Source organism: Anser anser, assembly GCF_964211835.1.
Source record: "Anser anser genome assembly, chromosome: 6".
In the NCBI taxonomy this organism is placed as follows: domain Eukaryota; kingdom Metazoa; phylum Chordata; class Aves; order Anseriformes; family Anatidae; genus Anser; species Anser anser.
In genome coordinates this window covers 1,512,595-1,539,944 of record NC_139726.1, presented here as the reverse complement: position 1 = coordinate 1,539,944, position 27,350 = coordinate 1,512,595, and the positions used below count along the sequence as shown (strand labels likewise).

Genomic DNA, 27,350 nt, shown 5'->3' with positions numbered 1-27,350 from the left:
ATAAAGATAGCAGATGTCTATTATATGAACTAAAAAGAAAATTATAGTGAAAAGTGAACGTTTCTGCTCTCTGACAGTGCATGGCAACTAGTTAGGTGGAGAAAGCAGTCCTTCTGTGAGACAAAACTGCTCAGGAGTATTTTTATGTTGCTCTTTCAAACAGGTGGCGTTGCCTAGAATCTAACATGGCGCTGGGACGGAGTGAGTAATGCACACTCAATTTTGTTGTTTATTTTTTATTTATTACTTTTCAGGGGGAGTATTGTTTTAGCCTGTTGACCCAGTACTAAGAAGGATGCCAAACTCTGGGGGTTGTTATTTTCTCCTACTATGTTGATTCGCTTCTTCCTACTTGGAACAAACATCCTAATACTAGTATTAAAAATGAACAGAGAATACTTTGCACTTACACAGGCAACGTCCATTTCTGCATCTCAACATACTTTACGGAAAGCAATTAATGCTTACAACACCCACGTGAGGTTAGAGATAAGAAAGCTGCAATGCAGAGGAATTGACTTGCTCAGCCTCAGAGAAGCACAGAACCATGGATTTCAAGTCTCGCACTCTAACCACTAGACTAAGTTGTCTACTTCGTTATACTAAGTCTATATTAGGAATAATTTAATACTTTGGAGGCTCTGTATCACATACTCTGAACTGACTTTGTACCTCCATAGAGAAGTAAAAAAACTCTGAGCAATCCTTCTGTATGTTTTGAGAAGAGAAACAAAGACCATCAAGCTATTTATTTAGATGTTATTTTAGAACGTATTGAAAAATGCTTCTATTATTTTGTTCTGAGTGCAAGCAATACAAAGTGTTAAGAGGTTTCTCATTACAAAGCAGCTAGTCTATGCAGTCAGTTCTCAATGTCAGAAAAGATGTTATGCAAGTGACTATGAACTGTTGCAAGTCGAGACTTTTTCACCTTGCTCTGGTGCTGCTGAGTCTGATGGTGCACTGGTAGGAGGATGGAGGAGGCACTGCCACGAACTCACTGCCGAAACAAGGAGCCTCCTGGAGCCCTCACCTTCTACCCACTGAGAATACGAGTGCCTATCTGTGCAACCCTTACCTGGCTGTTAACGTAAGCAGGAGGGTCTGGCTTTGTGTTGCTTTCCTTTTCTAATGAGTGAGATTTTCTTACGAAATCAACAGTGCTTCAGCCGAAGCGAAAAACATTTTGACACAAGAGGTAGGGCCTCCAAGATCGGTGGGTGACGCTGTGAAAAAACATTGGATCAGCAGGCAGAGGCTCTTTGGGTGAGGTGGCAGAAACCTCCTTTGAATTTTGCCACAAGAACGGTGATGTACACCTACATCAGGCCATGTGTTTCAACAATAATTGATATATTTTTTTTTCCCCTCAATGGAGAAATACAACGTTTTGAAGCGTAGCTGAAACTTGCTGCAGGGTCTGGCAGCCAGGGCTGGGACGCGGGGCAGGAACACCCTGGCTTAGCAGGCGATGGGAGCTTTCCCCACACACTGGGAACTGTAGAGAGCAAGAACAAGAGTGCCAGTCACTTTTAATAACCTGCAACAAGGGAGGGTTGGTTACACTAGCTCACAGCTTCCGCCAGGAGCAGCGAGGCTCCCCGTGAGGTGCTGAGGGCTCCCCGCTGAGGGAACACCTCAGGGCGGCACGAGCGGGCCCCTCGGCACCCGGCGGCCTGCAGCACAACCGCTTGGTGCCGTTAACACCGCGGCGGGCCGGGGGCCCGCGCCCGTTCCCGTCACCGCAGCCCTCCAGCACCGCCGAGCTCCCGCGGGTCTCGGGGAGGCTCGGCCGAGCCGTGCCGGGCCGTGCCAGGCCAAGTATCGCGGGAGCCGGGCGCTGCCGCAGCCGTTGGGCGGCGCCACGGCGGGGAGGCGGTGGCGGAGCGGAGCCCGGCCCAGCCCAGCCGAGCCGAGCCCAGCCCAGCGCAGGGCAGGGCAGCCCCGGCCGCGCTCCGGGCCGCTGCTCCCGGCGCTCCCGTGCCGGCGCCATGCGGAGGAGGAGGGCGGCGGCGGCGGCCCCGGGCGGGCGGCGGCGCTGCTGAGCGCAGGTGAGCGGGGCGGGACGGGGCGGGACGGGGCTGCCGCCGAGGGGCCATCCCCGCCGCCAGCGGCAACTTGCCGTGCGTGGCAGCCGGTGCCGGGGGGTCCCCGCAGCCGGCGGAACCCTCCCGGGGCTGGGGCTCCGGGCGGCGCTGCGCCGGGCTACGTCCCGGTGTGGGTGCGCGGCTGTCTCCCCCGATAATCTCCGCTTCTGGAAACGGGGGGCCGGGAGAGAGAGGACCCGAGCGCCTCCGGGAGACCCGAGCGGGGTTTAGGGCAGACGCGGAGCAGCGCCGTGGGCTGCGGGATCCGCGAGGGGGTCTCGGGGTGCGGAGCTCCGGGTGCGGTGCGGGGCCGTGCGGGGCCGCTCCCGTGCCCAGCGCCGGCAGCGGGGCTGGGGCCGGGCACGGCTGGGCTGGGGCCGGGCTCTGCCCTTCAGAGCATCCTGAAGTTGGGGTGCCGGCCGCGTGCCCGGGGGTCAGCCTAAAAACTTCCCCCGGGCTCACGGAAAACGCAGGTGGCTTCCTCAGGATAAAAATACCGGCGGTGAAGGGAACTCCCTGCCGGAGCCGCCGCCGCTTCTCCTGCGCTGCAAAACGGGGGCGGGCTGAGTAACTTGTCTGGGTGCTTCTGGGCGCCTGGGAGCAGCGAGGGGAGGGATGGACGAGGGGACGGGACGCGCTGGGCATTGCGCCCAGCAGGGTGAGTGTTATTCGCACTGCTCGGCGGCTCCCACACTTTGTGAAAGGAGGCGAGGCCTTCAATCTTGTCTTGGTTTGCGCTGGTTCTTCACATAGACTTTAACAGTTCCCTGTGCTGTGCCCAGGGTCAGCAGCGCCCGATTGCCGGTGGTCGCGGTGCTCTGCGGTGGTCCCTAAAGCTGTGCCAGGGTGCAGGGGCTAACGAGGGCAGTTATAATTGCGATTTAACTGGCAGGCTGGTACTTCAGGTAGTGCTTTAGGTGAGCTTGTTACTACAGATGCTGTAGGATTTTTTTTTTTTTCATTAAGAAGTAGTCACGGCTAGCTTTAAACTGAGAGCGTAATACAGCATAAATTTGGCCTCCCCTGGGGTCGCTTCTGTGAGGTCTGGAAGCGATTTCTTCGCTGGAGCAGAGCTCTGAGGAACAAGCCGTGCTGTGCCTTCCTGTCGCTGCGCCCGTACGTGCGGCTGGTGCTTGCGACTCGCGGACGATGAGCGCGCGTTACCGTGAGGCGCCGAGGCTGGAGGAGTCGGGTGGAAAGCCAGCCTGGCAGCCTCCTCTTCGGCTGCGGGCGAGCTGTAAGAAAATACGAGCGTAAACAGCTTCGCCTTTCAGGCACAAATCAAGAACGAAGGGGAGGACGACATAGCCCTGTATGGTCTGGGGATTTATGTCTGTTAACTCCCGCCTCCCCCTCCAAAAAAAACCAAAGTGATTCTCCCTAAGCATTTCGGAAGAAAAGAGGTGGCGTATCTGTTCCCATCATCCATACCCCAAGAACCCTTGTACTAGGGAAGAATAAGTTGTAAAAGCGATCCTTACCAGCTGCAGCAAAGCTGATGACCACTTTATATTTTAGAATCAGACTGCGTTGCTTTCCTCGTAGCGTTAAGCACAGTTGCTTTGGGTTGAGGCAAAATACAGCAGAGCGCTACCTGACGCCTCTGTCGGATGACAGAAAAATTAAGGCCAAGGAAGAAAAGCAGAAATGCTTGGAAATAAGAAACCCGGAAACCTTGTCATATTCTTCTGTGTAAGGTAAGTAACAATTCTAGTGGTTTTTTGTGACATTAGCAGATGCATTCAAGAAAATACTTTTCCTGAAGGTATGTGAGTCACATTTATGAATGTAGGAAATACTGAATAAAAATTATATACAGTGTAGTGAGATCTGTGTGCTTTTGGCATGCCTGTTTTTCTTCAAAAACTTGGAGATTAAGAAAGAATTAGTATGTACTCGACTACTTTTTGATGATTCAGTTTCAAGTTAGAGTGAGTATGATGTGAAATATCTAGGTTGTCAAAAACGGCCTTTTTAGTGTTCACAAACTTTGCTATTTCAAGGCCGTTTTGTGGGATCGGAAACAGTGAGAGAGTTTGGATTTCTCAGCATTTTAAAGGGGTTTCTTTGGCTCAGGTACGCAGAAAAAAGAGCGGCCGGGCCGCTCTCATCACCAAGCAGGGAAGAGCGCGCTTTCAGCTGGCGGAGCTGCAAACGTTCCTTGGCAGCCACGTCCTCCAGGTTCGTGTGAGCAGGGATCCTGCCGCTGCTGTCTGCTCGGCTCATCTTCTGGGTCGAGTCGGCGGCCGCTGCCGAGCGCTGTGCGCCGGTGCTGAGTGCCGGTGCCTGTATGCAGGCACCAGGCATCCGTCGGTCGCTGCCCTTTCTGGCAGCGCTCGGTGAGAAGCCAGCCTTACGAACAGCACTCCTGCAGGAGACCGTCGTACGGAAGGCACCGGTAGGTTTTTTGTTGGTTGGTTGTTTTTTAAGTGACGCTGGTTTCAGGGGTTTAAAGTTTTGGGCTTGTGGTTCTGTCTTTACTCGCAGAAATGTCTTTGCCCGTTGAACGAGTGGGGTTGGTGCAACACAAGTGTTTAGCTGTTTTTTCGGTCTTACTCTGATGTTGATGACGAATGTGCCAGCATGGGTTGTCACGGCCAGGGCAGCTGGTTCCGCATCTCCGTGGGACACGTCGTGTTGGCGCTGGCGAGCCGCACGTTTGTCAGGAGATCCTCCGGTGCTCGGGCTGTGTTCTTCCTTGGGTGCTTGGCACATAACCTTTGCCTGGTTGGTGTCTGACTTGCTCCAGCGTTTTATTCGTGTTTGAAGAGCTAAAAAGCTGGTTCTGGGTGGTGTCTGCCAAGCCGTCAGTACCACTCAAGTACTTGTTACTTGTGATTTCAGTGGTGTGTGTGGGAGAGCACCCACCATCTGAAAACAAACAGAGCTGGTGGGGTTCCCGTGTCCGTTAGCTGCGACAAGGCCACGCAGCGGCCTGCAGGGTCACCGCGCCTGTCGCCTGCCAGGGCAGGGTGGAGAGCGGGCTGGGGAGGCATCGCCTCCAGCTGCCGAGGCGAGGAGAAGCCCTGCAGGCCGGTGACCGAGGTCTGCTCGCGTGTTTGTAGCCGTCGCTGGATGGCTGCACCTCGGGGATAGCACGAGGGGAAGGAGCTGGAGGGGGACTTGGCATTTCCAATCTGTTACAGCACCTGGGATTGTCTTCTGATACTTGGGTATCGGGTTTGTCCCCATATTCTTTTAGGGTCAGTATTTCAGTTGGGTTTACATTTTTTGTGCTTCTTGCCAACAGGTCTGTAGAAACAGTCTGCTGTAGTACAAGGCCGGTGTGTGAAGGCATGGGCTGAAGGCAAGGGAATTATTTACAAATTCGACATCCTTTACAGGCTAAGTGGCTTACAGTGAGGCTGCTCTGAACACAAAAAGCTTTTTTTTTTTGGTCTAGATATTGGGGATCCAAGACATGTGTTGCTTTGAGGCATTGATTCTGTGAAAAACTGGTGCCAGGCACATTGCTCAACTCCGGTCGGAACAAAGCAGCGTGGAATAGAGTAGACTTTTATTACAAAGAAGTTTGGTTAGATGAATTAATAAGTCTTTTCCACTTTAATTTCAGAGCCATGGAAATGCTTTTTAAAATGAAGAATAGGTCTATTTTTAAATGTCAAGCTGCCTATTTCAGGAGAGGAGAGAGGGGGAGAAGCTAATTCTTAAGACACAAAACACTTGATAGCTCCACTAGATGCACCAGATGTTTTTTTTCTTACTAAATGTGAAAGAGCTTCCTGTATCGATCTCAGGGATTGACGGTTTGAATATTGTAAGTTCTTCAGGTAACTATACATGAATTAATAAACCGCTTATGGTATTTGATGATGATTCACGCTTTTTTGGAGAGTATAGTATGTATTTAGGTTTGGTTCAATCAATGTTAAGTCAGCTTTTTTCGTAGGTGAAATTTGTTTTAAATATATTTATTTAAAATGAAGGCATGTCTCGGAAAAATAGGGTGGCAATCCTTAGTCATTTTTAAAGCAAGCTTGCTTCTTCATTTTAAATGATAATTACTCACGTAGCAACTCTGAAAAATGTAATTTGTAATGCAATGTAGCACATATGGCATCGAAACTTAAGCAGTGGACTTCAGCTTGTTGGATCTAACTTTGTGATGCCGCGGTCCTAGCACGCATGGATGCAGTTCTGTTTATATAGAGCCTGTCCCTTCACGCTGGCCGGCTGCCATTTGGTGCAGCACTGCCTACGTTGCACTCTGATTCTGCAGCAGAGGTTGACAAAAATCTTTCTGTGCCAAATCTCTCTGCTTCCCGTGCTTAAATATCGTTGTTGCCTGTCTCTCCTCCTGCAGCTTCGATGAATCGCAGGAAAGCTACGGGAAGCATCGCGTTCGTTCTTTGGTTTGTCAGAGGTGAGGACTGGGAACTCCAGATTTCAGATGAAGTGGACTCTGGTCTGTTCTCCTTAGAACAAAGGACAAACAAAAAGGACATTTGTGATCATTCCTACTTCTTCTGGAGAATTTCCTCCAGCAAACTTCTTCCCGAGTACTCTTCAGCTGACCTACCCGTCTTTTGCAGAAGCCAGATCCAAACGGATCTGGTAGAGCAGGCGTGTGCTGTAGATCAGCTTTGGAAGGTTGAAACGTGGCTTTCCTGGAGGCTTTATGGGCGCTTTCACTACTGAGTAGCTTCTGTTTTTAACAATCATTCTGCCCCTATCACAAATTCAGCTTTTGTTAATATAACCCTCATTTGAGTGCCAAATGTTGCATTATAGCAAGGATTTTGTCCAAAGCAATGACTTAATGTGTCTGAATTGACCAGTTCATAAAGTGGTCTGCTAGTCTCACGTACTGTACTCTCGCGGTCAGTATCACAACAATAGCTGTGGGCATCTGAGTTTTCTGTTTCTTAGCCTCTAGCCTAAATTCCTTCAGTAAGTATGAGGGGAGCATTTGAAAGGCTGTGAACTGAGCTGCTTGCTAACATATAGAGATGTCAAACAGAATAAGTTTCAGTGCTGACTGAGGCGGTAAAGTTGCATATGTTAAAAGAATGGTCTGTGTGACAGATAATAGATTCACTGGAAAATGCAGTGTGCCTCGGTTAAATAATGAAAAGGCAGGAAATTACCACCTGAGTCATAACATACTGTAACTCCATCCACTTGCTCGCCTTTCTCAAGCACCTGTGATCTGAAGGTTGTACGCAGCCATTGGTGTGTACCCCCAGAGGTCAGCCAGGCTGTTTTCTGTTCCCCCATGCCCCCAATACCGTGTTTCCCCCCTCGCTATTCTCAGTTTAAAGGGATGTAAAGGAAGTGAGTAGGAGGGATTCTGCTTGTAGTATGATGCTGTGCACTGTTATTGGGGACGTAGTCTATATGGAAATGCGTAGCTTTTCCGACACTGCTTAATGAAATCTACGCTATAAAACACCCAGACAAATAGCAGGTTATCAGGAATAGGCATTTCCGATTTTGCTTTGCAGCTGTGAGGCATTGCACCTGCAATACGTGCTGCTTAATGGCAGCAGCAAGAGCCGGGATGCGGTGCAGAGACACAGCTCTGCCTGTCCTCCCCCGAGAAGGCAAATTGCTGCGGGTACCGCTGGGGCTGTGCCTCCGCTGCTCTCGGCATCGTACCCATTAAAGCTTTCCTCGTCTGTGGTGAAACTCGGGTGCCTGCCAAGCAGGAGATGGAAGCGGGGCTCCCTTTTCTGTCCCCGTGAGGTGTCGGTGGGACTTTGGGGTGCTTCGTTGTTCCCCTCGGTGCTGCCCAGAGCTCCCCCCGCTGCCAGCCTGGCACGGCTCTGCCGCAGATGGGGCCGCGTGTGGCAAAGGGGGGTGCTCAGTGTCCCCCTCGTGCCCAGAACGCGGTCCTAGGGCACGTGGCAGGTTTGGCTGTGGTTTCACCGGGCTCCGGCTCCTGCAGGCACTTCATTAAGCTTTGACTGCCGCCATCGGGAACGGCGTCGACTTGGAAAAACGGCATTCATCTCCATTTCCGATTGCATGCCATGAGGGGTTGTTTCTGAACCAAACAGTGGCTTTCACTGTAGCAATAACTTCCAGTTTGCATCCCTTCTTAGCTAAGCGTCTGCAAGTTGGTTCAGAAGTCGTTAGTCAGCGTAGGCATTGCTGCGAGCCCGGGTGGCTAACGGGGGCTTCGCAGAGGTTGGAGGCTCCAGGGCTGGGAGATCGGGCTGAGGTTCTGATACCAGTGCTGGTACTGATCTGTGAGGTGTAATCTCAGCTCTAGGATTACATCCAGAGTGTAGGTGGGCTCTAGGTCTCTACTGGCTTAATAGGAAAAGCACAGTTAAAAGTGCTGAGTGATAAATTGGGCGATTCTTCTGATTTTCTTTGGAGGAACTTCTGTAAGCAGTTTGTTTCTGTCTTGCCCAAGGATTAGGACATTTAATTCATATGCAGCTGTAAGAGTGGTGGTAGTTTAAGAGGCCATTCAAGGATGTACTCATACTGATTTACAGTTACTGGCCATTTGAAAATGTACGGGGATAAAGCTCCATTAATTTTGTTCTGAATAAAACAATTTTGCATGCAGTCCTTGAAGAGCTGCTGCCTTGGACTTGCTCTTAGTCCCACTGCTGTGTTGCCACAATTAGTGTCTTAGGTCCACACCTGAGCCTGAAATCGCTGCAAATCACGCTGATAAAGTGTGAAAACAAAAAGCCGTCGGAGGAAACCATTGGGCTGTGAAATAGAAGGATGCTTCTGAAAGGCACCCAGATGAAGGTAATCAACAGGCATGTTACAGAAAGCTACTTCCAGTGCTGCAAAAGGTGTTCATACAGTGCTGCGAAAAGTGCTGCCGTGGGGAGGCCACGGAGGGAGCCCCCCAAAGGAGACCATGGGGCCAGTCCTTTTTTTTTTTTTTATCATCGGCAGGAACGTACTGGCTCAAGAGATGGTTGTGGGTGTAGTCAGTGTGCTGGTGTGGGCTGCATGTCCAGCCTTGGAGGGGGTGAGCATCACCAGGGAGCAAAGCTGGTGGGGGCTGCTCAAAGCCCTGGCCCTGGGAACGCTCCCCTTGTTTCTAAAGAAAGGATCGGTTTTCATCATTTTTTTAAAAATCTTGCAGAAATACCATGGAACTAAATTAAAAGCTGCTTAGGCAACTGCATGGAGTAGTGATGAATGCTGTAGCTGTGAGTCCCCGAGGAAATTAAACGTTCCTCGTTCCGAGCGTGGCTCGGCTGTGTGAAATAAATGGGGCACGGGGCTGTGCGGTGACGTGTGGGAAGAAATGCTGAAGCACTGCTTCCTTCTGTGGATGGGACCTGCTGCGTGTGCCGAGTGAGAGTGGGCTCGGCGGAGGGGTCTCTTTAGTGCCTGAGAAAGAGAGCCACCAACCCACAAATTGCCTCGAATTCTGCCAGTTTTTCAGAGCCTGAATTTGCACCCTGCGTAACATTCTCTTACCACAGCATCTTATTGTGGCAGTTTTAGGAAAGCCTGGCAATGCACGTGACTTCTAAATTTGCATACCGTTTTCTATTTTAAAGCCCTGTTTTTATTGCTTACAGCACTGCCAAACTGCAGTTTTTTTTGGGGCAGGGATTTCCCTTGCTTTGTTGCTGAGAGATACTGTTTTTAAATCAGCTTTATTCTTAAAGTGGTAGCTGAAAAGCCCAGCACGTTCACCTTCCTCCTTCTCCTGAAACCTCATCGCTTTGTATTTTAGTAAAAAACAAAACGAACATATTATTTGGAGAGCTTCATTGCTTTTGAGGTTGGGAGGAGGGGCTGTGGGCCATAAGAATGGCTGAGATGGTGCGGAAATGTCCCCCCGACCCAGTGAGCAGTGCCGGCCACGGGCACCCAACGTGCCAGGAGGGTGCCGGGCGTCCCCCGGACGGGGTTCTGGAAGGAGCCCGCTTGTTGGCGGCCCTGCTGCGTGCACGTCTGGGGACCTGCCTCCTGTTGCCCCGTAACAGCGTGTGGGTTTCTCTGTTTCCCCACCTTGGGTGCCTGAACTTCCCACGCTCTCTTCACGCGCAGTGTTTTATAGAAGCGTCCCGAGACCAGTGCGAGTGGTCTGGGCTTTGCATTTTATTTATTCACTTATTGCATTTTGTTACCTTCAGATTGCAGAAGGAAGAAGGTTGCTCCTCTGTGCAAAGCTAGGGCTGGGCAAATATTTTCCTTCTAGTACTTTTCAGAAAAGCCATCTTAGCTGGTCAAAACAATCGTCAAATTACTGCCCGAGTGTGAGGTTCGGGTGAGGGGACAAAATGTCCATCGCGAAACAGAGCTAAATGTAAATATATTCCAGTTACAAACTTCCATTTTATTAAAAAAAGTAATTTTGCCTGAAATTATGTATATTTTTTTCAAATTCAACTTGGGTGTTGAATTGAAAAACGATTCCATTAGCGTATCCTGGCCATTCATATGTATCCATTTGGAATTCGGTACAAATAGGTTTTTCTAAATATATTTTCTTAAAAAAAAAATAAAAATAATAATAATGAGCTTGGTGCTGGCTGGGCCCACCAGGGAGCGGGACGGCCGCTCGGCCCTGCCGGCTGCGGGACGCGGCTGGTGCCAGACGGCCTCAGGGAGAGCGGGCAGCCCCGATCCCACCGCGTGGGCCGCATCCTCCTGCGTCTGGGAGGGTGATCGGGGACTCCCTCCTGCCCCAAGGCCCAGCTGCTGAGCTTGAGGTCCAACACGTCGGCCTCATGTGCGCGGCTGGCCCATGGTCAGGCCTCCTGGGGGTGCAGGCGACTGGGATGGCGTGGACTGTTGAGCCAAAGGAGCTGCGGGTGGCTTTCCGTGGGCAGTGAAATCGCCACTTAATGTCTTCCCGAAAACCAATATTTACAGGGCACGAGGAGTGGAAGGCGTGGTTCTCTGCCCCTGGTAATCCTCACTTCTTAGCGGAGCGATTTTTGGCCGGGTCAATGGTTGGAAGGTGAGGACGGAGGCCTCTCGCACAGGCGGTGCGGCGCCACCCCGCAGCCAGGCGCCGTGCCGGTGCAGGATCGGAGTTACCCGGCCTTCGCTGCACCTCCAGGTCAACGCAGGTTTCAATTTTTTTGAAGAAATAATTTTTTTAAATCAAAACGTTAATGCTTTTTTTAAAAAAAAAGCTGTCATTGCTGTTAACATTAGAATAGCTTGTTGCCCTGCCTTTATTTGAGCCCCCGAAACCTGCATGGCTAGCAGTGCTGTAGCGGACTGCGGTGGTTCTTGTACAGATTATTTGTTTAAAAACCACACAGCACTGGGAACAGAAGATTTTTCCAATCATCTCTCTACGACTGCTATACTTCTGAGGTTTACTCAGTTATATTAAAACAGGAATTGATGAAGAAAAAATTTCTTCTGTATTATTAAGTGCCTGGGGAGGAAGTGCCTTTGTATCTCAGCTGGTGCTGAACAAGTAACTATTCTACTCAGGGCTACAAAAGCCAATTACAGCCACCATGGTGATGCCGGCTGCGTGGGGAGGGTTAACACTTCTGCTATTTTCTCCTCTTTTCTTCTAATAAAGATCAGTGTTAATTTGTTTTTTTCTTTGCCATTTTCTTCCTGTCATTAAACTGTTCCTGTTGGCTGGCGGGAACGTGAATTGTGCTAACCTAAAACAAGTATTCCACAGCCCTTGAAATTTTAAATCAACTGGCTGGGAATCATTTCGGTGAGGAAAAGAGCTATTGGCTGCATTTACATTTAAGACAGAAGAAAAACTTTATTGACTATTGCATAATAAAATAGCACTTAAAGAATAATTTGAAAAACTGTATTGTTCACTCTCTTCCATCTCGTTTGTTCAAATGAATTGCAACTAAAATGTAATTTAAACTTCTTATAAAATATTTTGGAACTATTTAAAATGAAAATGACCCCTTAGGGAAGCTCCCTTAGCACTGTTCTTCCCGCGTTGAGCAGGGGGGAGAGCTCGGTGTGGTGTCTGTGGTCCTCTCACGTCTCCCCGTGTGCGGCAGGCGTCTGTGGCTGTGGGGCGATGGCTCTGGAAGGGACAGCGCCGATTCACCGTACGTAACGTGGGATTCACCATACGTAACACGGCAAGGGGAGCAAAGCTGGGCCGGGAGCGAGTCGTTAAACCAGGCGATCTGCCCCTTGGGGTACAGCTGGATGGAGAAACTTAGTTTGTTATAATTATCCCCCCCCACCCAAACTAAGATAGAAAAGTGTTATATATAAAATGAAGCTTTGTTAAGATAGGTAGGTTAAAATGTGGGCAAAACTTATGAGAGCTTTCTTCATAAGCGCCTTGTTTCTATTCTAGAAAAGGCAGTCAAGTGGTAAGGATGCCTTCTGTTTGTGTTTTACAGGCACCTGGAAGGGTATCCGGTGGTTCAGGGCTGAGGCAGCGCTTTGGGAACACGGCTGAAGCAGAACTCCCACTCTTGACGTGGAATGCAGTTTATAATGGTAAGAGTAAAGTGTTTAAATATACCCTCAACATAACTTCGTAAAGTAGAGACTAAATATAGAGACCCTCACACTTAGCTTTTGTTGACCAAACTTTATACAAGAGCCTAAACATGTAGATGGGTAAGTGCCATATTCTCTGGCAGGTATTTTTGGTGGTAAGGCTGTGTGCAATTTTTTTTTTAATGCAAGATTAAAAAAAAAAGAAAGCTTCTAGTCTTCAGAGAACTTATTTAAAGTAGCATTATAAACTCTTTCTTTGAGGAAAAAGGAAACTTCTGTTCTCTGTGTAAATGTCTAATGTTCAGCAAAATGATGGATATTGGTTAGCACAATCTGTTACCACTACTTTGGCCTTTTGTGTGCTCTTTACTAAAATTTGTTACATTGCATTAGAATGATTATATATATCATTAGAATGATTAAAGTATTGTGCTTCTAAATGTAGGCATGTATGGAGACTACCTGTGAAGTATGAGAGTTTAAAAGGTTGCTGTTCATGGGGAGATAGTAGAAAGGCTTTAGCTTGTGTTGGAAAACAGAAAGTACCTGCGTATACGGAAAGAAACAAATACGTGATATGAAAGTGCAGTGTTAAGATGTGTTTTTTTCAATTCAGACTGTGTGTACTTGTTAGCTAAATACGACCTGTTTTCTTTTAATTGCAGTGGGATGCCTGTCTCTGCTTTCCTGTTGGATTTTAACTGCGGGAGTTGATACATCTCAGCAACTGCAGTCTTTCTTTAGCATTTTAGCTAGCGACAAAGGAAAGCAATGAGGAGATTTGTTTACTGCAAGGTGGTTCTAGCCACTTCTCTCATGTGGGTACTTGTGGACGTCTTTTTACTTTTATACTTCAGTGAATGTAATAAGTGTGATGACAAGAAAGAGAGGTCTCTGCTGCCTGCTCTGAGGGGTAAGTGCCAAGTCTGAGATATCTCTGAAGGTCATAGATATATTTTTTAATTATTTGGCCCCATATTATTCTCTACTTTCTAAATTGTTTTTCCAATTCAAACAGAGAAAATACCAGGATCTGCAGTACTTTGTTTTATTTTCAGATATCTTAGTATCTGACCTTTTGCTGTAATGAAGGCTGAGTCTTGTATGTTTTTTCAGCAAAAACAATATAAAATGTCTGATACGTAGTAGAAAAAAAAGTAATTACATTAAGTTCCTTTTTTATATCAAGATCATTTTTTAAACAGAAGGCATTCGACCTACAAAAAGAGTTGATGTTCTGTGATTCCTTTTTCATTTGTGAAAGGTACTTACCTGTAAGCTTGCTTTTAAACTCTTATTATTATTTTTGAAGTATTCGTTGGGATTTCTTCAATCAATTACACTTTCTGAAATGTCTGTAATTGGTTGACCTTTTCACTATTTAATTGGATGATTTGTGAAGAAAAATATTTAATATTAAAACAATAAATTTTATTTGAACATTATCAACTTCTGAAAAAGTAAATCTAGGTTATCTAGGTTAAAAACAAACAAACAAACAAAAAAAACCTACAGCCCTGGCATATGCCACTGCCACCACCACTCAAATTTAAATTGCAATTGGAGAATTTAAGTTTTTAATTGGAATCTGGAACTAAGTATGAATTTACCCTTTGTACACTTTTGGGTTGGCAAAATGTTATGCAATACTGGACTTTTCGTTTTAAAGTACTCTGTTCCTTGGGCTACTTGAAATGATGCTTTTGCATTGAATTTCCTGAATTCCCCGTTGTGTGCTGGTTAGAATCTCCGTGCGAAAACCTCATCTCTGTGTACGAGGAGCACTGGTGCCACTTGCTCTCAGCTTTGAGAAACAAATTATTTTGAATATATAATCTTTCTACTTGAAAGCCTGGTAAATGCAGTATTGAATCTGATGCTATACTTTGCATATTGTTCTGTGATCCCTGAAGAACACTTTGATTATAGTACTGTCTGCAAAATTATGACGGTGTATGCAATATGAAGACATGGAACAATTTTATTGGAAATTGATTGCGTGTTTCTTTTTGTCATATTACTGAAATGGGAAAAAAGTTTATCTGATCAAAAATTAAGGATAAAATAGGTTTGTTTTTTGTTTTTTTTTTAAATAACAAAAGCTAGTACTGTCGAGTTTAAAACTGTATCCTTGACTGATTCCTATACTCTGGTGCCAAGTGGAGTTAGATTGCAATTTCAGTAAACCAGAATTGCTGAACGTTCTCACTTAAAAGCTTTAGGGTTTAGGAAAACATTGTTTAGTAGATAAGGGCTGTTAATTCACCAAAGACTTTCATAAATAATTGCAACAAAACCACCTGTTGTCATTGGCAGTCGTAGTTGAAGGCTTGGAAACAGTATGAAGGTTGGGGTGTTGTGTATTAGAATAACCACCGTTTTGAAGTACTGTGCAGACAGCTCCAAATCTGTGTGGTTTTGAGTAAAGCTTGGATTCCAGTCCCCTCAATCCAGACTTAGCTTATCTGACTTGTGGTTTTATTCAGTGCCCTAAATATTTTTGCTGTAATACATAGTGATATCTATTCCCACGCCAGTGAATGTTTTGAAAATAAAATGACATCAGAGCTGTGTTTTGCTTTGTTATGGAGATCTTGCAAAAATTTATTTGTTTCTGCTGAAATTGTGTGTTCTGGTGGAGCAATTGCAAAAGTTCATGATAGCATTTCTAGCTTCCCATCCAACAGGCTACTAAATTTCCTTTACTGTAAGCCTCATGAGCTATTATGGTAGAAATTAAGTGTATCACTTCTTATTTTTTTTCTTCTGTAAAGTACCTGCTTCTGTACCATCATCTTTGTTTTAGATTGGCAAATATACTATTTATAACTCTGAGGATATAGATTATCTGTAAACATAAAAAGCAACATAATTACAGTATTTAAGTACATAAGAATATTATATATATATATAAAGACAACAATAGTCAACATACTGATAAAAATTTAAATGGGCCATGGTAATCCAGTATTTGAAGTCACTCTTATGATTAGAGAGGAAAGATTCTGCTTACACAAAATGTGTTTAGAGGTAAAAGAGGTAAACTTTCCATGCCTTTTTAGTCATAATTACTGCGTTGTAAATGATTCATAAAGACAACTTCAGTGTAGATGTAAAATGTAGGCAGTCTCAGTTCGTAGACTGGGACGCAGCTGTCAGAAATCCCCTCTGATGTCTCGCCGCACGTCTCTAAGCATACAAGTGGTACGTACAGGAGCTGGGTGTTACAAGAGCGAGCTGTCGCCGCATTGGGTTGGTGGCATTGGTTAACGACTTGCAAGCGTTGTCCTAATTAACCTGGAGCTGGCTTTCGGTCAAGTCGTCTTTACTTGCATCTATTTTTGTATCACGATCGAAGGAAACAACATGTACGTCTTAAGCTTACTTCCTGCCTAAGAAGAAAATTAATACTGGACAGCCTTTCAGCAGTCCCTGCGTATACCAGTGGCATGTGCAGAAACTTGTGAAATGTCCTGTCGGTAGGTGAGCAGTGCTGCTTCCCCGCAGCGTAGGCTCTGCACCCAGAGGGGTGGGTTCTTCCTTTGCTGCTTGCTCCTTACTTTTCTGTGTAGGTGGCTGAACGTACTTCGAGGTGCTTGATGCACCGTTGTTTGTGCAACGTCGTCACCTCCTCAGGATTTATCAGACAGGAGTAAGTTCCCAGGACATGCATCAGAGCTGGAAGCCCTTCCATGAGCAGCCCTCCCTCCCCGTTCCCAGAGCTGCCTTGGGTCCTGCAGCCAGCTGCACGAGAGCCTGGAGGCCGCCCTGCGAACTCAAGGTCTAGTGTGAATGGCAGGAGATTCAGTTCTGACCATAGCTAAACAACTTCAGGATAGCTCTAGGAGAGGTACGGGTTTTCTGGTGAGCATCACGTTAAGGGGAAGCTGGGTCTGGCCTCTCCCCAGCCTGAAGCAGAATGAGGCAGCCAGCGCGCAGTGTGCTGGAAGGGGACAGGGCAGCGCTGAGCATGCTCGTGCTATGAATAACAATTCTAGTTCAAATGATTTTTTATGGGCAACTCCGTGGTGGTGAGGTGTGTGTTGTTGTGATTTTATTTATTTTTGCAACAGGTGAAGTTGCAGAGATGGGCGGAAAGGTAGCTGGCTCGAGGATGAGATTGCAAATGCCGTTTTCTGTTGTGAATTAATTGCGTTCAATCGAATATTCCCAGCAGATGGTTCTTCTGAACCATACAGTAACTGCAGCTGGCGGGACAGGATGCTCTCAGGTCTGCTTGAAGAAATAATCTTTTTGAGTTTTAAAGCAGAAGCCCTACTTACACGCGGACTAGAAGTTGGTTTACTAAGCACAGCGAGCTTACAGCAAAGGAAATGCTGTTTAAACCAAGGCAGTTTGGCAGCCTGGCATCTTATCAGTTAATCTTTATTTTAATTTTCTACAAATTGTAGTAATTCTGAGTGCCCCATAGGGCTTCTTTTCTGTGGTTGCTGTGGCCTCCTCCTTACTACAGCCATGCGTGTGAGAGCAGGTGAAGACGCCACCCGTTTGGGCCAGGCGATGTGAAGGGGCTGGGGCTCAGCAGCCTGGCTGCAGGCGGCGGGCAGAGGGCGAGCGGCGCCTGTCAGTTTCTGTGCATTTTGTGCATTTTTGTGCATTTAGTGCTTTTCCTTGGTTCATGGTGAAGGGATTTGAAATGCAGAAAGACTTCACTGCAGAAAAACCTCTGGTCTTTAGTTTCAAAACCCAAATTGTTAGCTTTCAAAACAAAAATACTAAATTTAACTGTCTTTGAAGACACTTCTTGTGTGGAAGCTTTTGGAAAATATGTGGTGGGCTTGGGGGAAGTGAAGTCTTGCTCTCCAAACAAAAAAACGAGGAGCGTGTGCAGTGATTGAGACAGTAATTTTTAAGAAGGTGTGATTATCTTAATTAAAGTGAGTGTGAGTAATGAGATGAAGTTGTAATTTTGAATGCTTGTCTTTGCAACGTGAGTAATGTTTTCCATGCAGCTTTGTAATGTGACTGTGCTTTAGATTTTCATAGTGACGAATCTTTAATATTTTGGTGTCTGGCGTTGTTATGCGGCTTTCTGTTTCTGTATTATTAGCGGTGTTCTCAAGAACTACAAAAGGACTTGCCATAAAGTCGGTATGAGTTATTAAAATGCTATTTTGAGGAAAACGCCATGTAAGAGGAAAGTTCACTTATTCAGATCCTGCAACGTATTTCTGTATTTAGGGAGAAAAGGTCTGTTGGGATCATGTAAAGCAAGTGAATGAAACATTTGGATGCTGTATTAAAAGTTTGGGGTTATGGCCAAGTTTAGAAAATAAGGCATTCATTTTGGCAGTTGCCGTGGCAACGTGTTTATCTGTCAGATTACTGCATGCATGGGACCGTCTGCAAAAACAATGGGAGCAAAGATTTTTAATAGCATACCATAAGGATTTAATAGATGGATGAATATGTACATTGCACTGAAGTCTTGTCACAAATTTGTTGACAAATAAAATCTGAAGTGCTGATTTGGATATTGTGACAACACATTAAGATAATTTATAGATCTTCATCAGGCAGTTCAAGAAAATGCATGATGAGGGGAAAACTGTAGCACAGCAGACATCTTGTTCTGATTGCAAACTTTATTAAAAAAGACAAAAAGAAAGAAAGCAAACTTCTTTTCTGAGAGATTTGGTGTCGCTGGTCTGAAGGCCCAGGCTCCAGCCAGAAGGCCGCGCGCGCCCCAGCAGGCTGCGGAGGGTCGGCTGGCAGGTGCCCCGTACGGGAGCAGTGCTCCTCCAGGGCTCCCTGCTGATTTATTTATGACATTTAAACATCTGACGTTAGAAGAATGCCTGCCAAGGTCTCTTGTGCTCTCTCTGTTGTGGAATGGGACTCGGTACATGAGGGTCTTTGGAAGTAGGACTTGCGTCTCCTGGGAAGGACGGCTGTGCTGAATAGGAGGCGTCCGTCCTGCTGCTGTAACCGGCTCTGGGAACCACAGGAAGCCCGTGATAACGTTGTGAGATACTAAGTAACCTTTTTTCCTGCTTTGAAGAAGAATTAAAAAAACAAACAGTACTCCCCCAGCAATTCTCTGTGATTCCTGATCTGCTTGCGAAGCAGCCGGCCAGGGAAGCCCTCTGGAGTTGTGGAACCCCCTCTTGCACCGTTCCTGCCCAGGAGCTGGGCTGCTCCCCAGCTCCGCGTGCCCCCTGGCGAGGGCAGGAGGATCCCCAGGGTTGCCCTGTGCCGTGTAGGTGGTCACGGTTGTGGTGCTGGAGGCTGGGCATGCCTCCCAGCTGTACAGCTCGAGTAAGAGAGCAGTGTGTGTGTATTCTGGGCACAGATGTGTACTGTGCACCGTGCGCCCAGTGGGTTTTAGGCGTGTACTTACAGCTTACATCTTGGAGCAGTTGCTCAAGCCAAGTCTAGTGAAAAGCATCCTCTGTCCCACCCAGTCTGAGGTTCTGTATGACCAGAAAGCTGTGGTGTGGTTTTTTCTCTTTTTTTTTTTTTTTTGGCCAGTGCTTTTATAATGCTTGACTTCAGTGTAGCAACCAGTTAGTGCACAAATATCTAGTGGAATTGTGCAGCAAATAGTGGAAAGTACATTTTTCGATTGTTGACAGTAAATATGCAAATATTGGAAGATGTCAGGAGGACTTTCCATCTGTGGGAGCTGACAGCGATGACACAGTGGTGATAGAACTGAGGTCGTGCTCTCCCTCGCAGCCCCCCGCTTGGATACGTGGAGCAGTACGTGGCAGGACTGCATGTCAAAGCTCTCTGGGAACTTGGAGTTGTCGGTCCTGGGATGATTTGTTGAAATATGCCTCCACCACCCCACTCTCCTGCCTCTCCCCTTACACCGTGGCTTTTATAAAGATTATTCTTAGCTTTCCAGGTGATGTTTTGTAAATTAATGTGAAAAGCTTGCATGTGGAGAAGCTTATCTTATACCCTAGAGGTACGAATAAAGTGCGGCTAAATTTACATCACGTTACAGATTTTAATTGAGAAGGCTATAAACTGTTGTTTTGTTTTTGGCTTGTTTATTTTTGTTTCTCTTGAATTTCCCACGCTGTTTTGAAGTGTAAAAATGCCTGACTGACAGTATTATCCCTAATATCCAGATAACTTGCCAGAAGTCCCTGTAAAGCCTATTGAGAATTCTCCAAGTGGCAGCCACCGTGGGTGTAAGAGGAGAGGCCTAGCTCATCTCAACTTTGTTAGCAGGTAGAGCATATCAGCTTGTACTGTTTGTTATTCCTGTAGCTCTATTTGGTGTTGTTTCTTTCTTTCAGGGAAGCTTTTTGCGTTTGCATTTAATCTTGCTTAGCACCAGAAGCGTTTGTCAAGGTGGAGTTCATGAATAAAGTGTAGAGGTAGACATGCCGTGCTGATTGGGGCTGCATATTTTTAATAAATGTGAGCATTTTGCCAGTAACAGCTTATTTTTTTTATCTCTAAAGGTATAAAAGAAAAATAGATTTCGTGTAAATTGTTGATAATTTGCTACCACCCATAGGTAGAAAAATGTTACTGTTTTTAGTGATGTAGATTTAATATAAAATCTTAATTATAAAAACAATGAGCCTTTAAAAACTTGAAAATACAGGGAAATACAGGATTGCTTGTTGAAGATGGACAGGCTTTTCAGTATCATCATTCTTAGAAACAGATACTCCCTACTTCAGAGCTTTTGTTCAAGATGGCCAGTTTAGACTGACTGGGGATGCTTGTCACTGCATGGCGTATGTGTTTGCACGTGGGGAGCACAGCAGTAGTAGACTTTTGGGCTGTAACTAATACTTTCCTCAGTAACAGGAGGTATCCTGATAGCAAGATGTGTAATGGTATTGCAAGGCAGAAGAAAATGTCATTCTTTTAGCCCCGCTGAGAAGCGTTTGCAAGTTATTTTTAATAGGATTAACAGAAACAGATTTATTTTTTTTTCAGATCAACTGTCATTTGGCAATGGCAGAATATGCGGCCCAGCTGCACTGTAGGTTTATAGGTTTCCTTTTTATGTTCAGCAGGTGAATCATAAGGTTAGCGGAAATCCTTTTCAGACACCAACTTTTCTTTTTGCAAAGTACATGTCACCTTGTAGACCTACTTGCTTGCAAAACTCATTGACAATTAATACCTTAGCTTTAGGAAAGCTAAAAAAGATTTGTGGAAACTGTACTTGCAGCATCAGAAGCTTTTATAATGGGTATTGTCTATAAATTATGACTCCTTTCTTGTTATCGACGCCACAGTTCTAGACCTTGAATGAAGCTTCATTGATTTCAGGAAAGCTCTGCAAATAGTGTCAGTGCGCTCAAGTCTCTTTGCAAGAATTGAGCCTGAAAAATATGAAGCTCAGACTGCCGTCAGCCTCTCTTAATTCAGTTTTAAACAATCCTTACATTGTTCTACAAATTGTACAGTGCAGTTGAATCTCTTACTGTTTAAGACTTGAGCACAGCAGAGTGATTTTCCATCTTGAATGAGTTCTGTGTAGGTTTTAAGAAATGCAACAAAACGCTGGAGAAATCAGAGTTACTGAGAAGGCAAACAGCATAATAACAACCGAACGTGATGGGACACCTTATACGCTGCAACTCTTCTATTTTGCAAGGGAGGAGAAGGATTTTTATAATGCTAGATTTAAGCCACTGCTTTTATGACTGCTAATTTTTTCATCTCGAGTAGTATCAATGGTACGAAATTGGATTTATCGCGGAGAAATACTTTTGAGTTATGTTTCTCAGTAGTAGTACAGTTTGGAATTTGAATAACAATTACAAATCATAGTATCTGTTGTAAGGCCCTGATTGTTTATGTATCTGAATGCAATTCTTTGAGACTGGTTTTAGTAGACGTCGTGTGGAGTATTCATGTATGCTGTAATGAACGTTTTTAGCTACAGACATTCTCAAGGGCCTTGATTGCCAAACCTGACAAGCTAAATCGTGCATTCATTTGCATAATAAAGATAGAACAATCAGAGTGAAATTTATTCCAATGTCATCCCGCTTGTCCTTGGGATTCTAGTCTGTATTAAAAATAAATTAATAATAATAATAATAAAACAACACTGACTCTTATCATTAGGTTGCTGTGCAGAAAAAAGTATTCTCATGAATGAGATTCAGAATGCCATCTGGTATTCCATGCCCTCTGTGATATGTCAGCTACTGGTGGTGCAAAGGTCGCGTTCACCTTTTTTTTTAATTGGTTATAAAAGGCCTACAGCTTAATGGGAAGGGAACTAGGAGGCACTCCAAGGCTAAGTTACGTGGCGGTACAACAACAGTGCACTGGGGAGAATTTCTGCATCCAATGGGTATGACTTCTGGCACCTCTGTATCGGGTTTTATTCTAAATAGTTAAAAGCTTTTCTGAGGCTAAAAAGAAAAAATATATAAAAGACCTTATTACTTCTATTCAAACATTAAAAAAAAATTACCTAGAAATATGTGGAAAAGTATTTTGTTTTTTATTGGGCCATCCGCACAGAACTTGTTAATGTCAGTACTGTACCAAACCCAACAAACCAACCCCCTCCCAATTCATGCCTTAGCCTCTTAGCACGTTACATTTGGGGAATTTTTGGCTCCTAGAGAAGTAAAATGCTTTAGAGGTGTGTTGCACCCTGCTTCCAGTATCACCACCCAGTAGTGAAGGTTTGTGTTCATTTCTTCCTTAAACTGCCCTGCTGAAGGGACCAGTGAATGGAGGCTGATCAGTAGTTTATTTTGCACATGTTCAGACGACCTCTTGTAATTAATTAGATCTTGCACATTGGTCTCTTTCCTAGTTGTCTTTCCTGACTTCCCTAGAACTTTTCTCGCTCCAGGTACTCGCTGGGTTTAACTAAAACACGGCACGATCCTGTGCTTACGTGGAAATTCATCTTTTTGTCGTGTGGCTTTGTTAGGGCTCTGTCAAAGCTGGAAGTAAACTGGAAACATTTAACCCCGAAGTGCTTGGTGTTGAGCTGTTTGTCACGGCGGGCTGCCTTGCTGCGACCGTCCCGTCCCCGTGCCTCCCCGGTGGGTGCTGGCAGCGGCGCTCCTCCCGCACCGGGCCCTGGTGGCAGGACCACAGCCGCTTGTCGGGGGGCCCGGAATTAGCTGTGGCAGAAACAGCCCTGGCCTCCCACGAGGCGCCATTAATTGCACGCCCCATAGCTGTGCTATATATAAAACCAGTCTGTGGCAGTGCTTCTGGAATCGGAGCTTTCGGCAGCGTGCGGAGGGGAGCGAAATCTGGCTTGTGGGCTCCAGCGCAGCGCGAAGCCACTGCCCAGGGAAGCGCTGCGAGGCGCCAGCGTGCGTGGCAGTGCCTTCTCTTCTTGGTCCTCGGCTGCTCCTTCCTGTAGTATCCCTGGAAAGACAGCCCTTTCATCGAGAGAAGACAGCACCCACCATAAGGTTTACAAAAATTTGGCCAGCCAAGAAACCTCTTAAGAGGAATGACAACATACATTTCGTAGGGAAGGCTTTTTTTAAACGTACAAAGAAAGAAATATAATTCAATTACCAGTAAAGTTTTGTTTCCAGGCTTGTAGGAATAAGTACAAGGCTGAGCTATTAACTCAGTAACACCTTTTTAATAAGGTTTTCTCAATGGATCCAAGTGTCTTCCGTTTTGTAGCGTTTACACCTAAGGCTAGCACCGTGCCGCTAGAATTAGCGTGTTGCGTGCATTTGCCTATCCGAGGAGGTGTGTGCCGTAGTGCCTTATCCCTCCTTAGCCTTCCCTTCCACGTGGGGCAGGGGTTTGTGGAAAGCTGTCCATGTGCTGACTGAAGCCGGTACTGACGCATTTGTTGTATTCCTTCTAATATTCCTGGAAAAAAAGATGCCTTGGCTTTCCAGTAATTTCCTTTTCTGCTGTTTGCACAGCTTGCTCTTAAATGTTAGATATTTTCACATCTAATCGTCTGGAAAGTGTTTTTATATGCAGAATGCCTATTTGTATACTCTGCTGCAGTCAAAGAAATAATATGTGGGAAATGTTATTTTGTATTAATTTAAGCAGCAGTTTGTCAAATTATGTTCTGAAAGTACAGTGGTCAGCAGCAAGCTGGCACTGTGCTGAAGGGGTATATTCGCTACAGTATGTTGTAGAATAGTTTCAAGTATGAAAAACTAGTATTTAGTTAAAGGGTATTTATTTTGTAAAGGAGCATTCTGTCTGTAAAAATGCAGGGATACATTTGTGCTTAGCTTATGTTTTTTTCTATTCAAACTGAATTTCTAACACTTTGCCATTGGTCAGTGATCATGTGGTTAAAAAACTGTGAAGAGTTCTCATTTTTCATTAAAAAAAAAGGTACCAAGTACTGAGAGTATTTACAAAGAACATGAGTGCTTTTCAAGAATAATTTGGAAATAGTAATAAATTAAATTAAGCTCATTTATTTACAATGATGGCTTTGTGTGGAGATTTAAAGGTTACAGGTCTTTCAGCACATTTAATTTTAAAATTCATGGGATGCTTCTGCATAGATTTGCTGATAGGATTGCATTGTGAATATGAGGTAATTTTATCCTATAATTTTATTTAATAAATGGCATTTTCCAATCATAAAACCTTTAATCTAAAGCCCTTGAGTTCTTTATAACTTAACAGTGTAAGACCTCTGCGGAGGCGGTGCTGTCTCAGCAAAAACTGTAAACCAGCGTGCTGTCCAGGTTTGTGCCGCAGAGCGGGCGGGCGTCGCACGGCCCGTGCTCCTGGCCCCACGGCAGCCAACAGAAGTGTGCCCGAGGGGCTGTGGCGAGCAACATTTAAAAAACAAGAAGACCCCCACGTGTAGACCTCCATAATAGGGCACAGGGCGTGATTATTGCAGCAGATTCAGCTGGAAGTATGATACAGTGATAAAATGCGCAGAGATAATTCTGCGCTCCAGTGCGTTGGGTTGCAAGAACACCTCTTGTAATGCTGATAGCTGAAAACCAGATAAACTGTAATCGTAAAAGGCTTTCTCCCTTAAGTGATGAGTGCTTTTTAATAAAAAAAAAAAAGAAAAAGAAAAAAGGAGAAAACCAAACTTGTCAGCCTTTCATGGTGTAGGAATAATTTAACTGTGTTAAATTCACTTGTTTTAGGCTTTATATAATGACAATTTCTCTTGTTTGTTATTCCAGGGGAAATCAGAAGTTTTAGTACAGCATATCGGGACCTTAGTGCTGACGGGTTCAGCAGTTGGTTCCTCTTTTGATAGTCTTAAAATTTAACCGCATTGAATTATCCTATTTTAAACTTCATAAAACACCAATTTGCCTCATTTTGCTACTTGGTGGAAATGACAATTTTTGAGTCAAATGTACCATGGCTCCAGCACGGGCAGCTTTAGTGGTTGGCACTGGCGTGCTGCTAAATCAAAGGGCTTTTTGTGAGCTGCTCGAGGAGAATAGCTGGCGGCTGTGTTTGCGGAGTTCGTCCCCTGCTTTGCCATCGTGGGGAGGCCGGGCTGCGCTCCCCCCGGGGACCACCAATCCCCCCGGGACCTGCTCCGCGGGCACCGCTCGGTGCCGGCCTTCGGGCGCTTCCGAGTGAGATGCGGCCGCTGTTGCCCTCAGGAGAAATGCCGGAGTATGTGTTGAGCAGAAAAGGGGGTGGGAAGAGGTTTCTGTTGTGTTTTTTAATTATTATTTGTTTGTTTCAGTGCCTCAAAAGCCTGCTGCTGTTTATCAGCAATACAAATCTTTAATCTTCAAAACATTTCCTCTCAGCATTGTGTTTAATTTCCTCAAGGATTCGGTATTTGGTGTCATAATTATTTGTATGCCTATATAGTCCTGAGTGCTTTAATCCTTATTACATGCCCTGACAAGACAATGAAATCGGAGTATATGCTGTGTAAAAAAGCATCTGTATTTAAATACTGACTATCCTTCAGTTATTTTGTTTTAAGAATACATTATTTGATTGTTCTGGTATGGATGCTGAGCAAAGAGAGCTAATTTTCCTTATACCCACTACTGAGGTGGAAGAGAAGAGTGCAGGATGCGTTTCTTTCTATACACCCAAAAAGAAAGCAGAGGAATGGGCTTAGTGATTTTTCTTTTTTTTTTTGGCTTGATTGGCCGGAAATGTTTATGCATGCTGATGGTAGGAAGCCAGTGTTTACCTGTAGGTTTCATTTCCTTACAGAACGCACCCAGGTTTTGTTGGTACCCGCTGCTTCGGCGCAGTTCCGAAGGTGCTGGTGCTGAAGGAAAGCGCTGTTGCTGCCTCTGCACTGGGAGCTCTTCGACTGCTTTTAACTGCCGGCTCTGTCAGCTCTAATTAAACTGCTGTGCTTGGAAAAAGTTCCTTGTGGGAATGTTTGTGTCTTTCTGTAGGTTTAGAAGCTGCTCTGACGTTGCTTTCAAAAAGAAAAGAAAAACTGCCAGAGCTGTGAACCTCAAATTAGGCAGGGCAGATGCTCCAGTACTAAATGCTGTTTATCTTGTGTGAATTTTATGGCATGGTGAAGGTATGAGCCTGAGAGAAAAGAATTGCTTCCCTACGAGTATGTCGGGCATCTTAAATTCAGCCAAACTAAACTGGTCTTGGTGTATCGACTGTTATCGGGGGTCTGTGGTACAAGGAATAAAGGCACAGATCATTTAAATGTATTAAAATTACTCACTGTGATTCTTTTTTCAGTTATCATCCTTTCTACTATTGTAGGAAATACATCTCATAAAACCTATTTTATACCTCTGGCTGTTCTCCTTTTGCATCCTGCCACGTGCTGGGTGCTCGCAGTGGGGTGCGGTGCTGAGCAGAAGAGGGCTGCCCCGTCTCATGCTCACCTTGCCCTCGGCAGCACCCGGCTGTGGCTCTCTGCAGCTCCTCGGGCCGTGCAACGTCAGGGAGAAATGGCAGAGGAAGAGGAGAGTAATGATGAAACAACAGCCGACAGGTCAGCGGAATAGCAAGGTGGTATGATGGGAAAATGGTAAAGCATCGGACTCTAGGTGCCTTTAATAACCGATGGAGAGATGGCCATTCCTTTAAAAAAAAAAAAAAATAAAGCCAACCCCAAACCAGCAACTTTAGGAATACAAATTAATAGTCTATTTCTTTTGCAGTATTATAAGGTATAATTAAAACCTGCTGCCAGAATGAAAGTGTAATTGCTAATGTGGATTACTACACCAAGGAGACCTACAACAAGAGGAAGTATCAGGCATTTGGTGGCAGCTTGGAGCTCCCAAGTCTATATTTTCAGTTTCCTACTGCTTTTATGGTCAGAATTGTTACACTATAAGTACGGAAAAAGAAGGAAAAAAGCCTTCCTAAATTATCACAGTGGGTACAGTTAAAAACAACCTTTTGAAACAGTGCAAGTAGATAAATACCGCCATCCATTTCATTTGTAAGCCTTAATTTTAGCTTGCAAATACCTGTATGCATAATCTTTTATTGAAAATAATTTCTGCTTTGGGCTTTCGGTAATTGATGGTGGAATTGATATTCAGGCTGGATCGTGTGCAATCCTTGCTGTTATAGCAGAAATAAGTTAGAACAATACTGAGCTTGTAGTTCTAGTGCTATCCTGTCCGGTCTGCTACTTACTGGCAACCTCGATGCTTTGGTATGTACTTGATAATAAAATTTAAGATTTCCTTTAGTTGGCTCATAGGAAAAATTTAAACTCTTGCCATCAAAGTTAAGCTTTTGGAGGGGATGGTGGAAGGACTTTGCAACCCAGCGGGCCTTGGGATAACACCGTCACCTGGCCTCCAAGGCAAGTTTGTAGGGTTTGCTTGGCGGTGATCCCTGTTGGTTAATGTCAGCCCAAGCATCAGAAATCATTCTGCACGCAGACGTACTGCACCTCAGGGCGCTCTGCCCACGAGAAACAACATCTTGGAGAAGGCTCTCTGGTGAACA

General features: G+C 45.3%; 1 protein-coding gene across 9 annotated transcripts in view; it reads left to right on the top strand.

Moving 5' to 3' along the window:
• The first annotated feature begins 178 nt into the window (after positions 1-178).
• The window catches only part of GALNT13 (polypeptide N-acetylgalactosaminyltransferase 13), a 126,211-nt gene continuing 99,039 nt past the window's right edge, over positions 179-27,350 (top strand). The window contains exons 1-4 of one of the 9 annotated variants that reach the window (XM_083840529.1): positions 719-2,051; positions 10,914-11,103; positions 12,392-12,491; positions 13,160-13,407. In XM_083840529.1, the coding sequence (XP_083696655.1) occupies positions 13,266-13,407 (142 nt within the window). In that variant the 5' untranslated portion in view covers positions 719-2,051; positions 10,914-11,103; positions 12,392-12,491; positions 13,160-13,265. The other 8 variants (XM_083840532.1, XM_083840530.1, XM_083840527.1 and 5 more) reach the window with 8 other exon arrangements.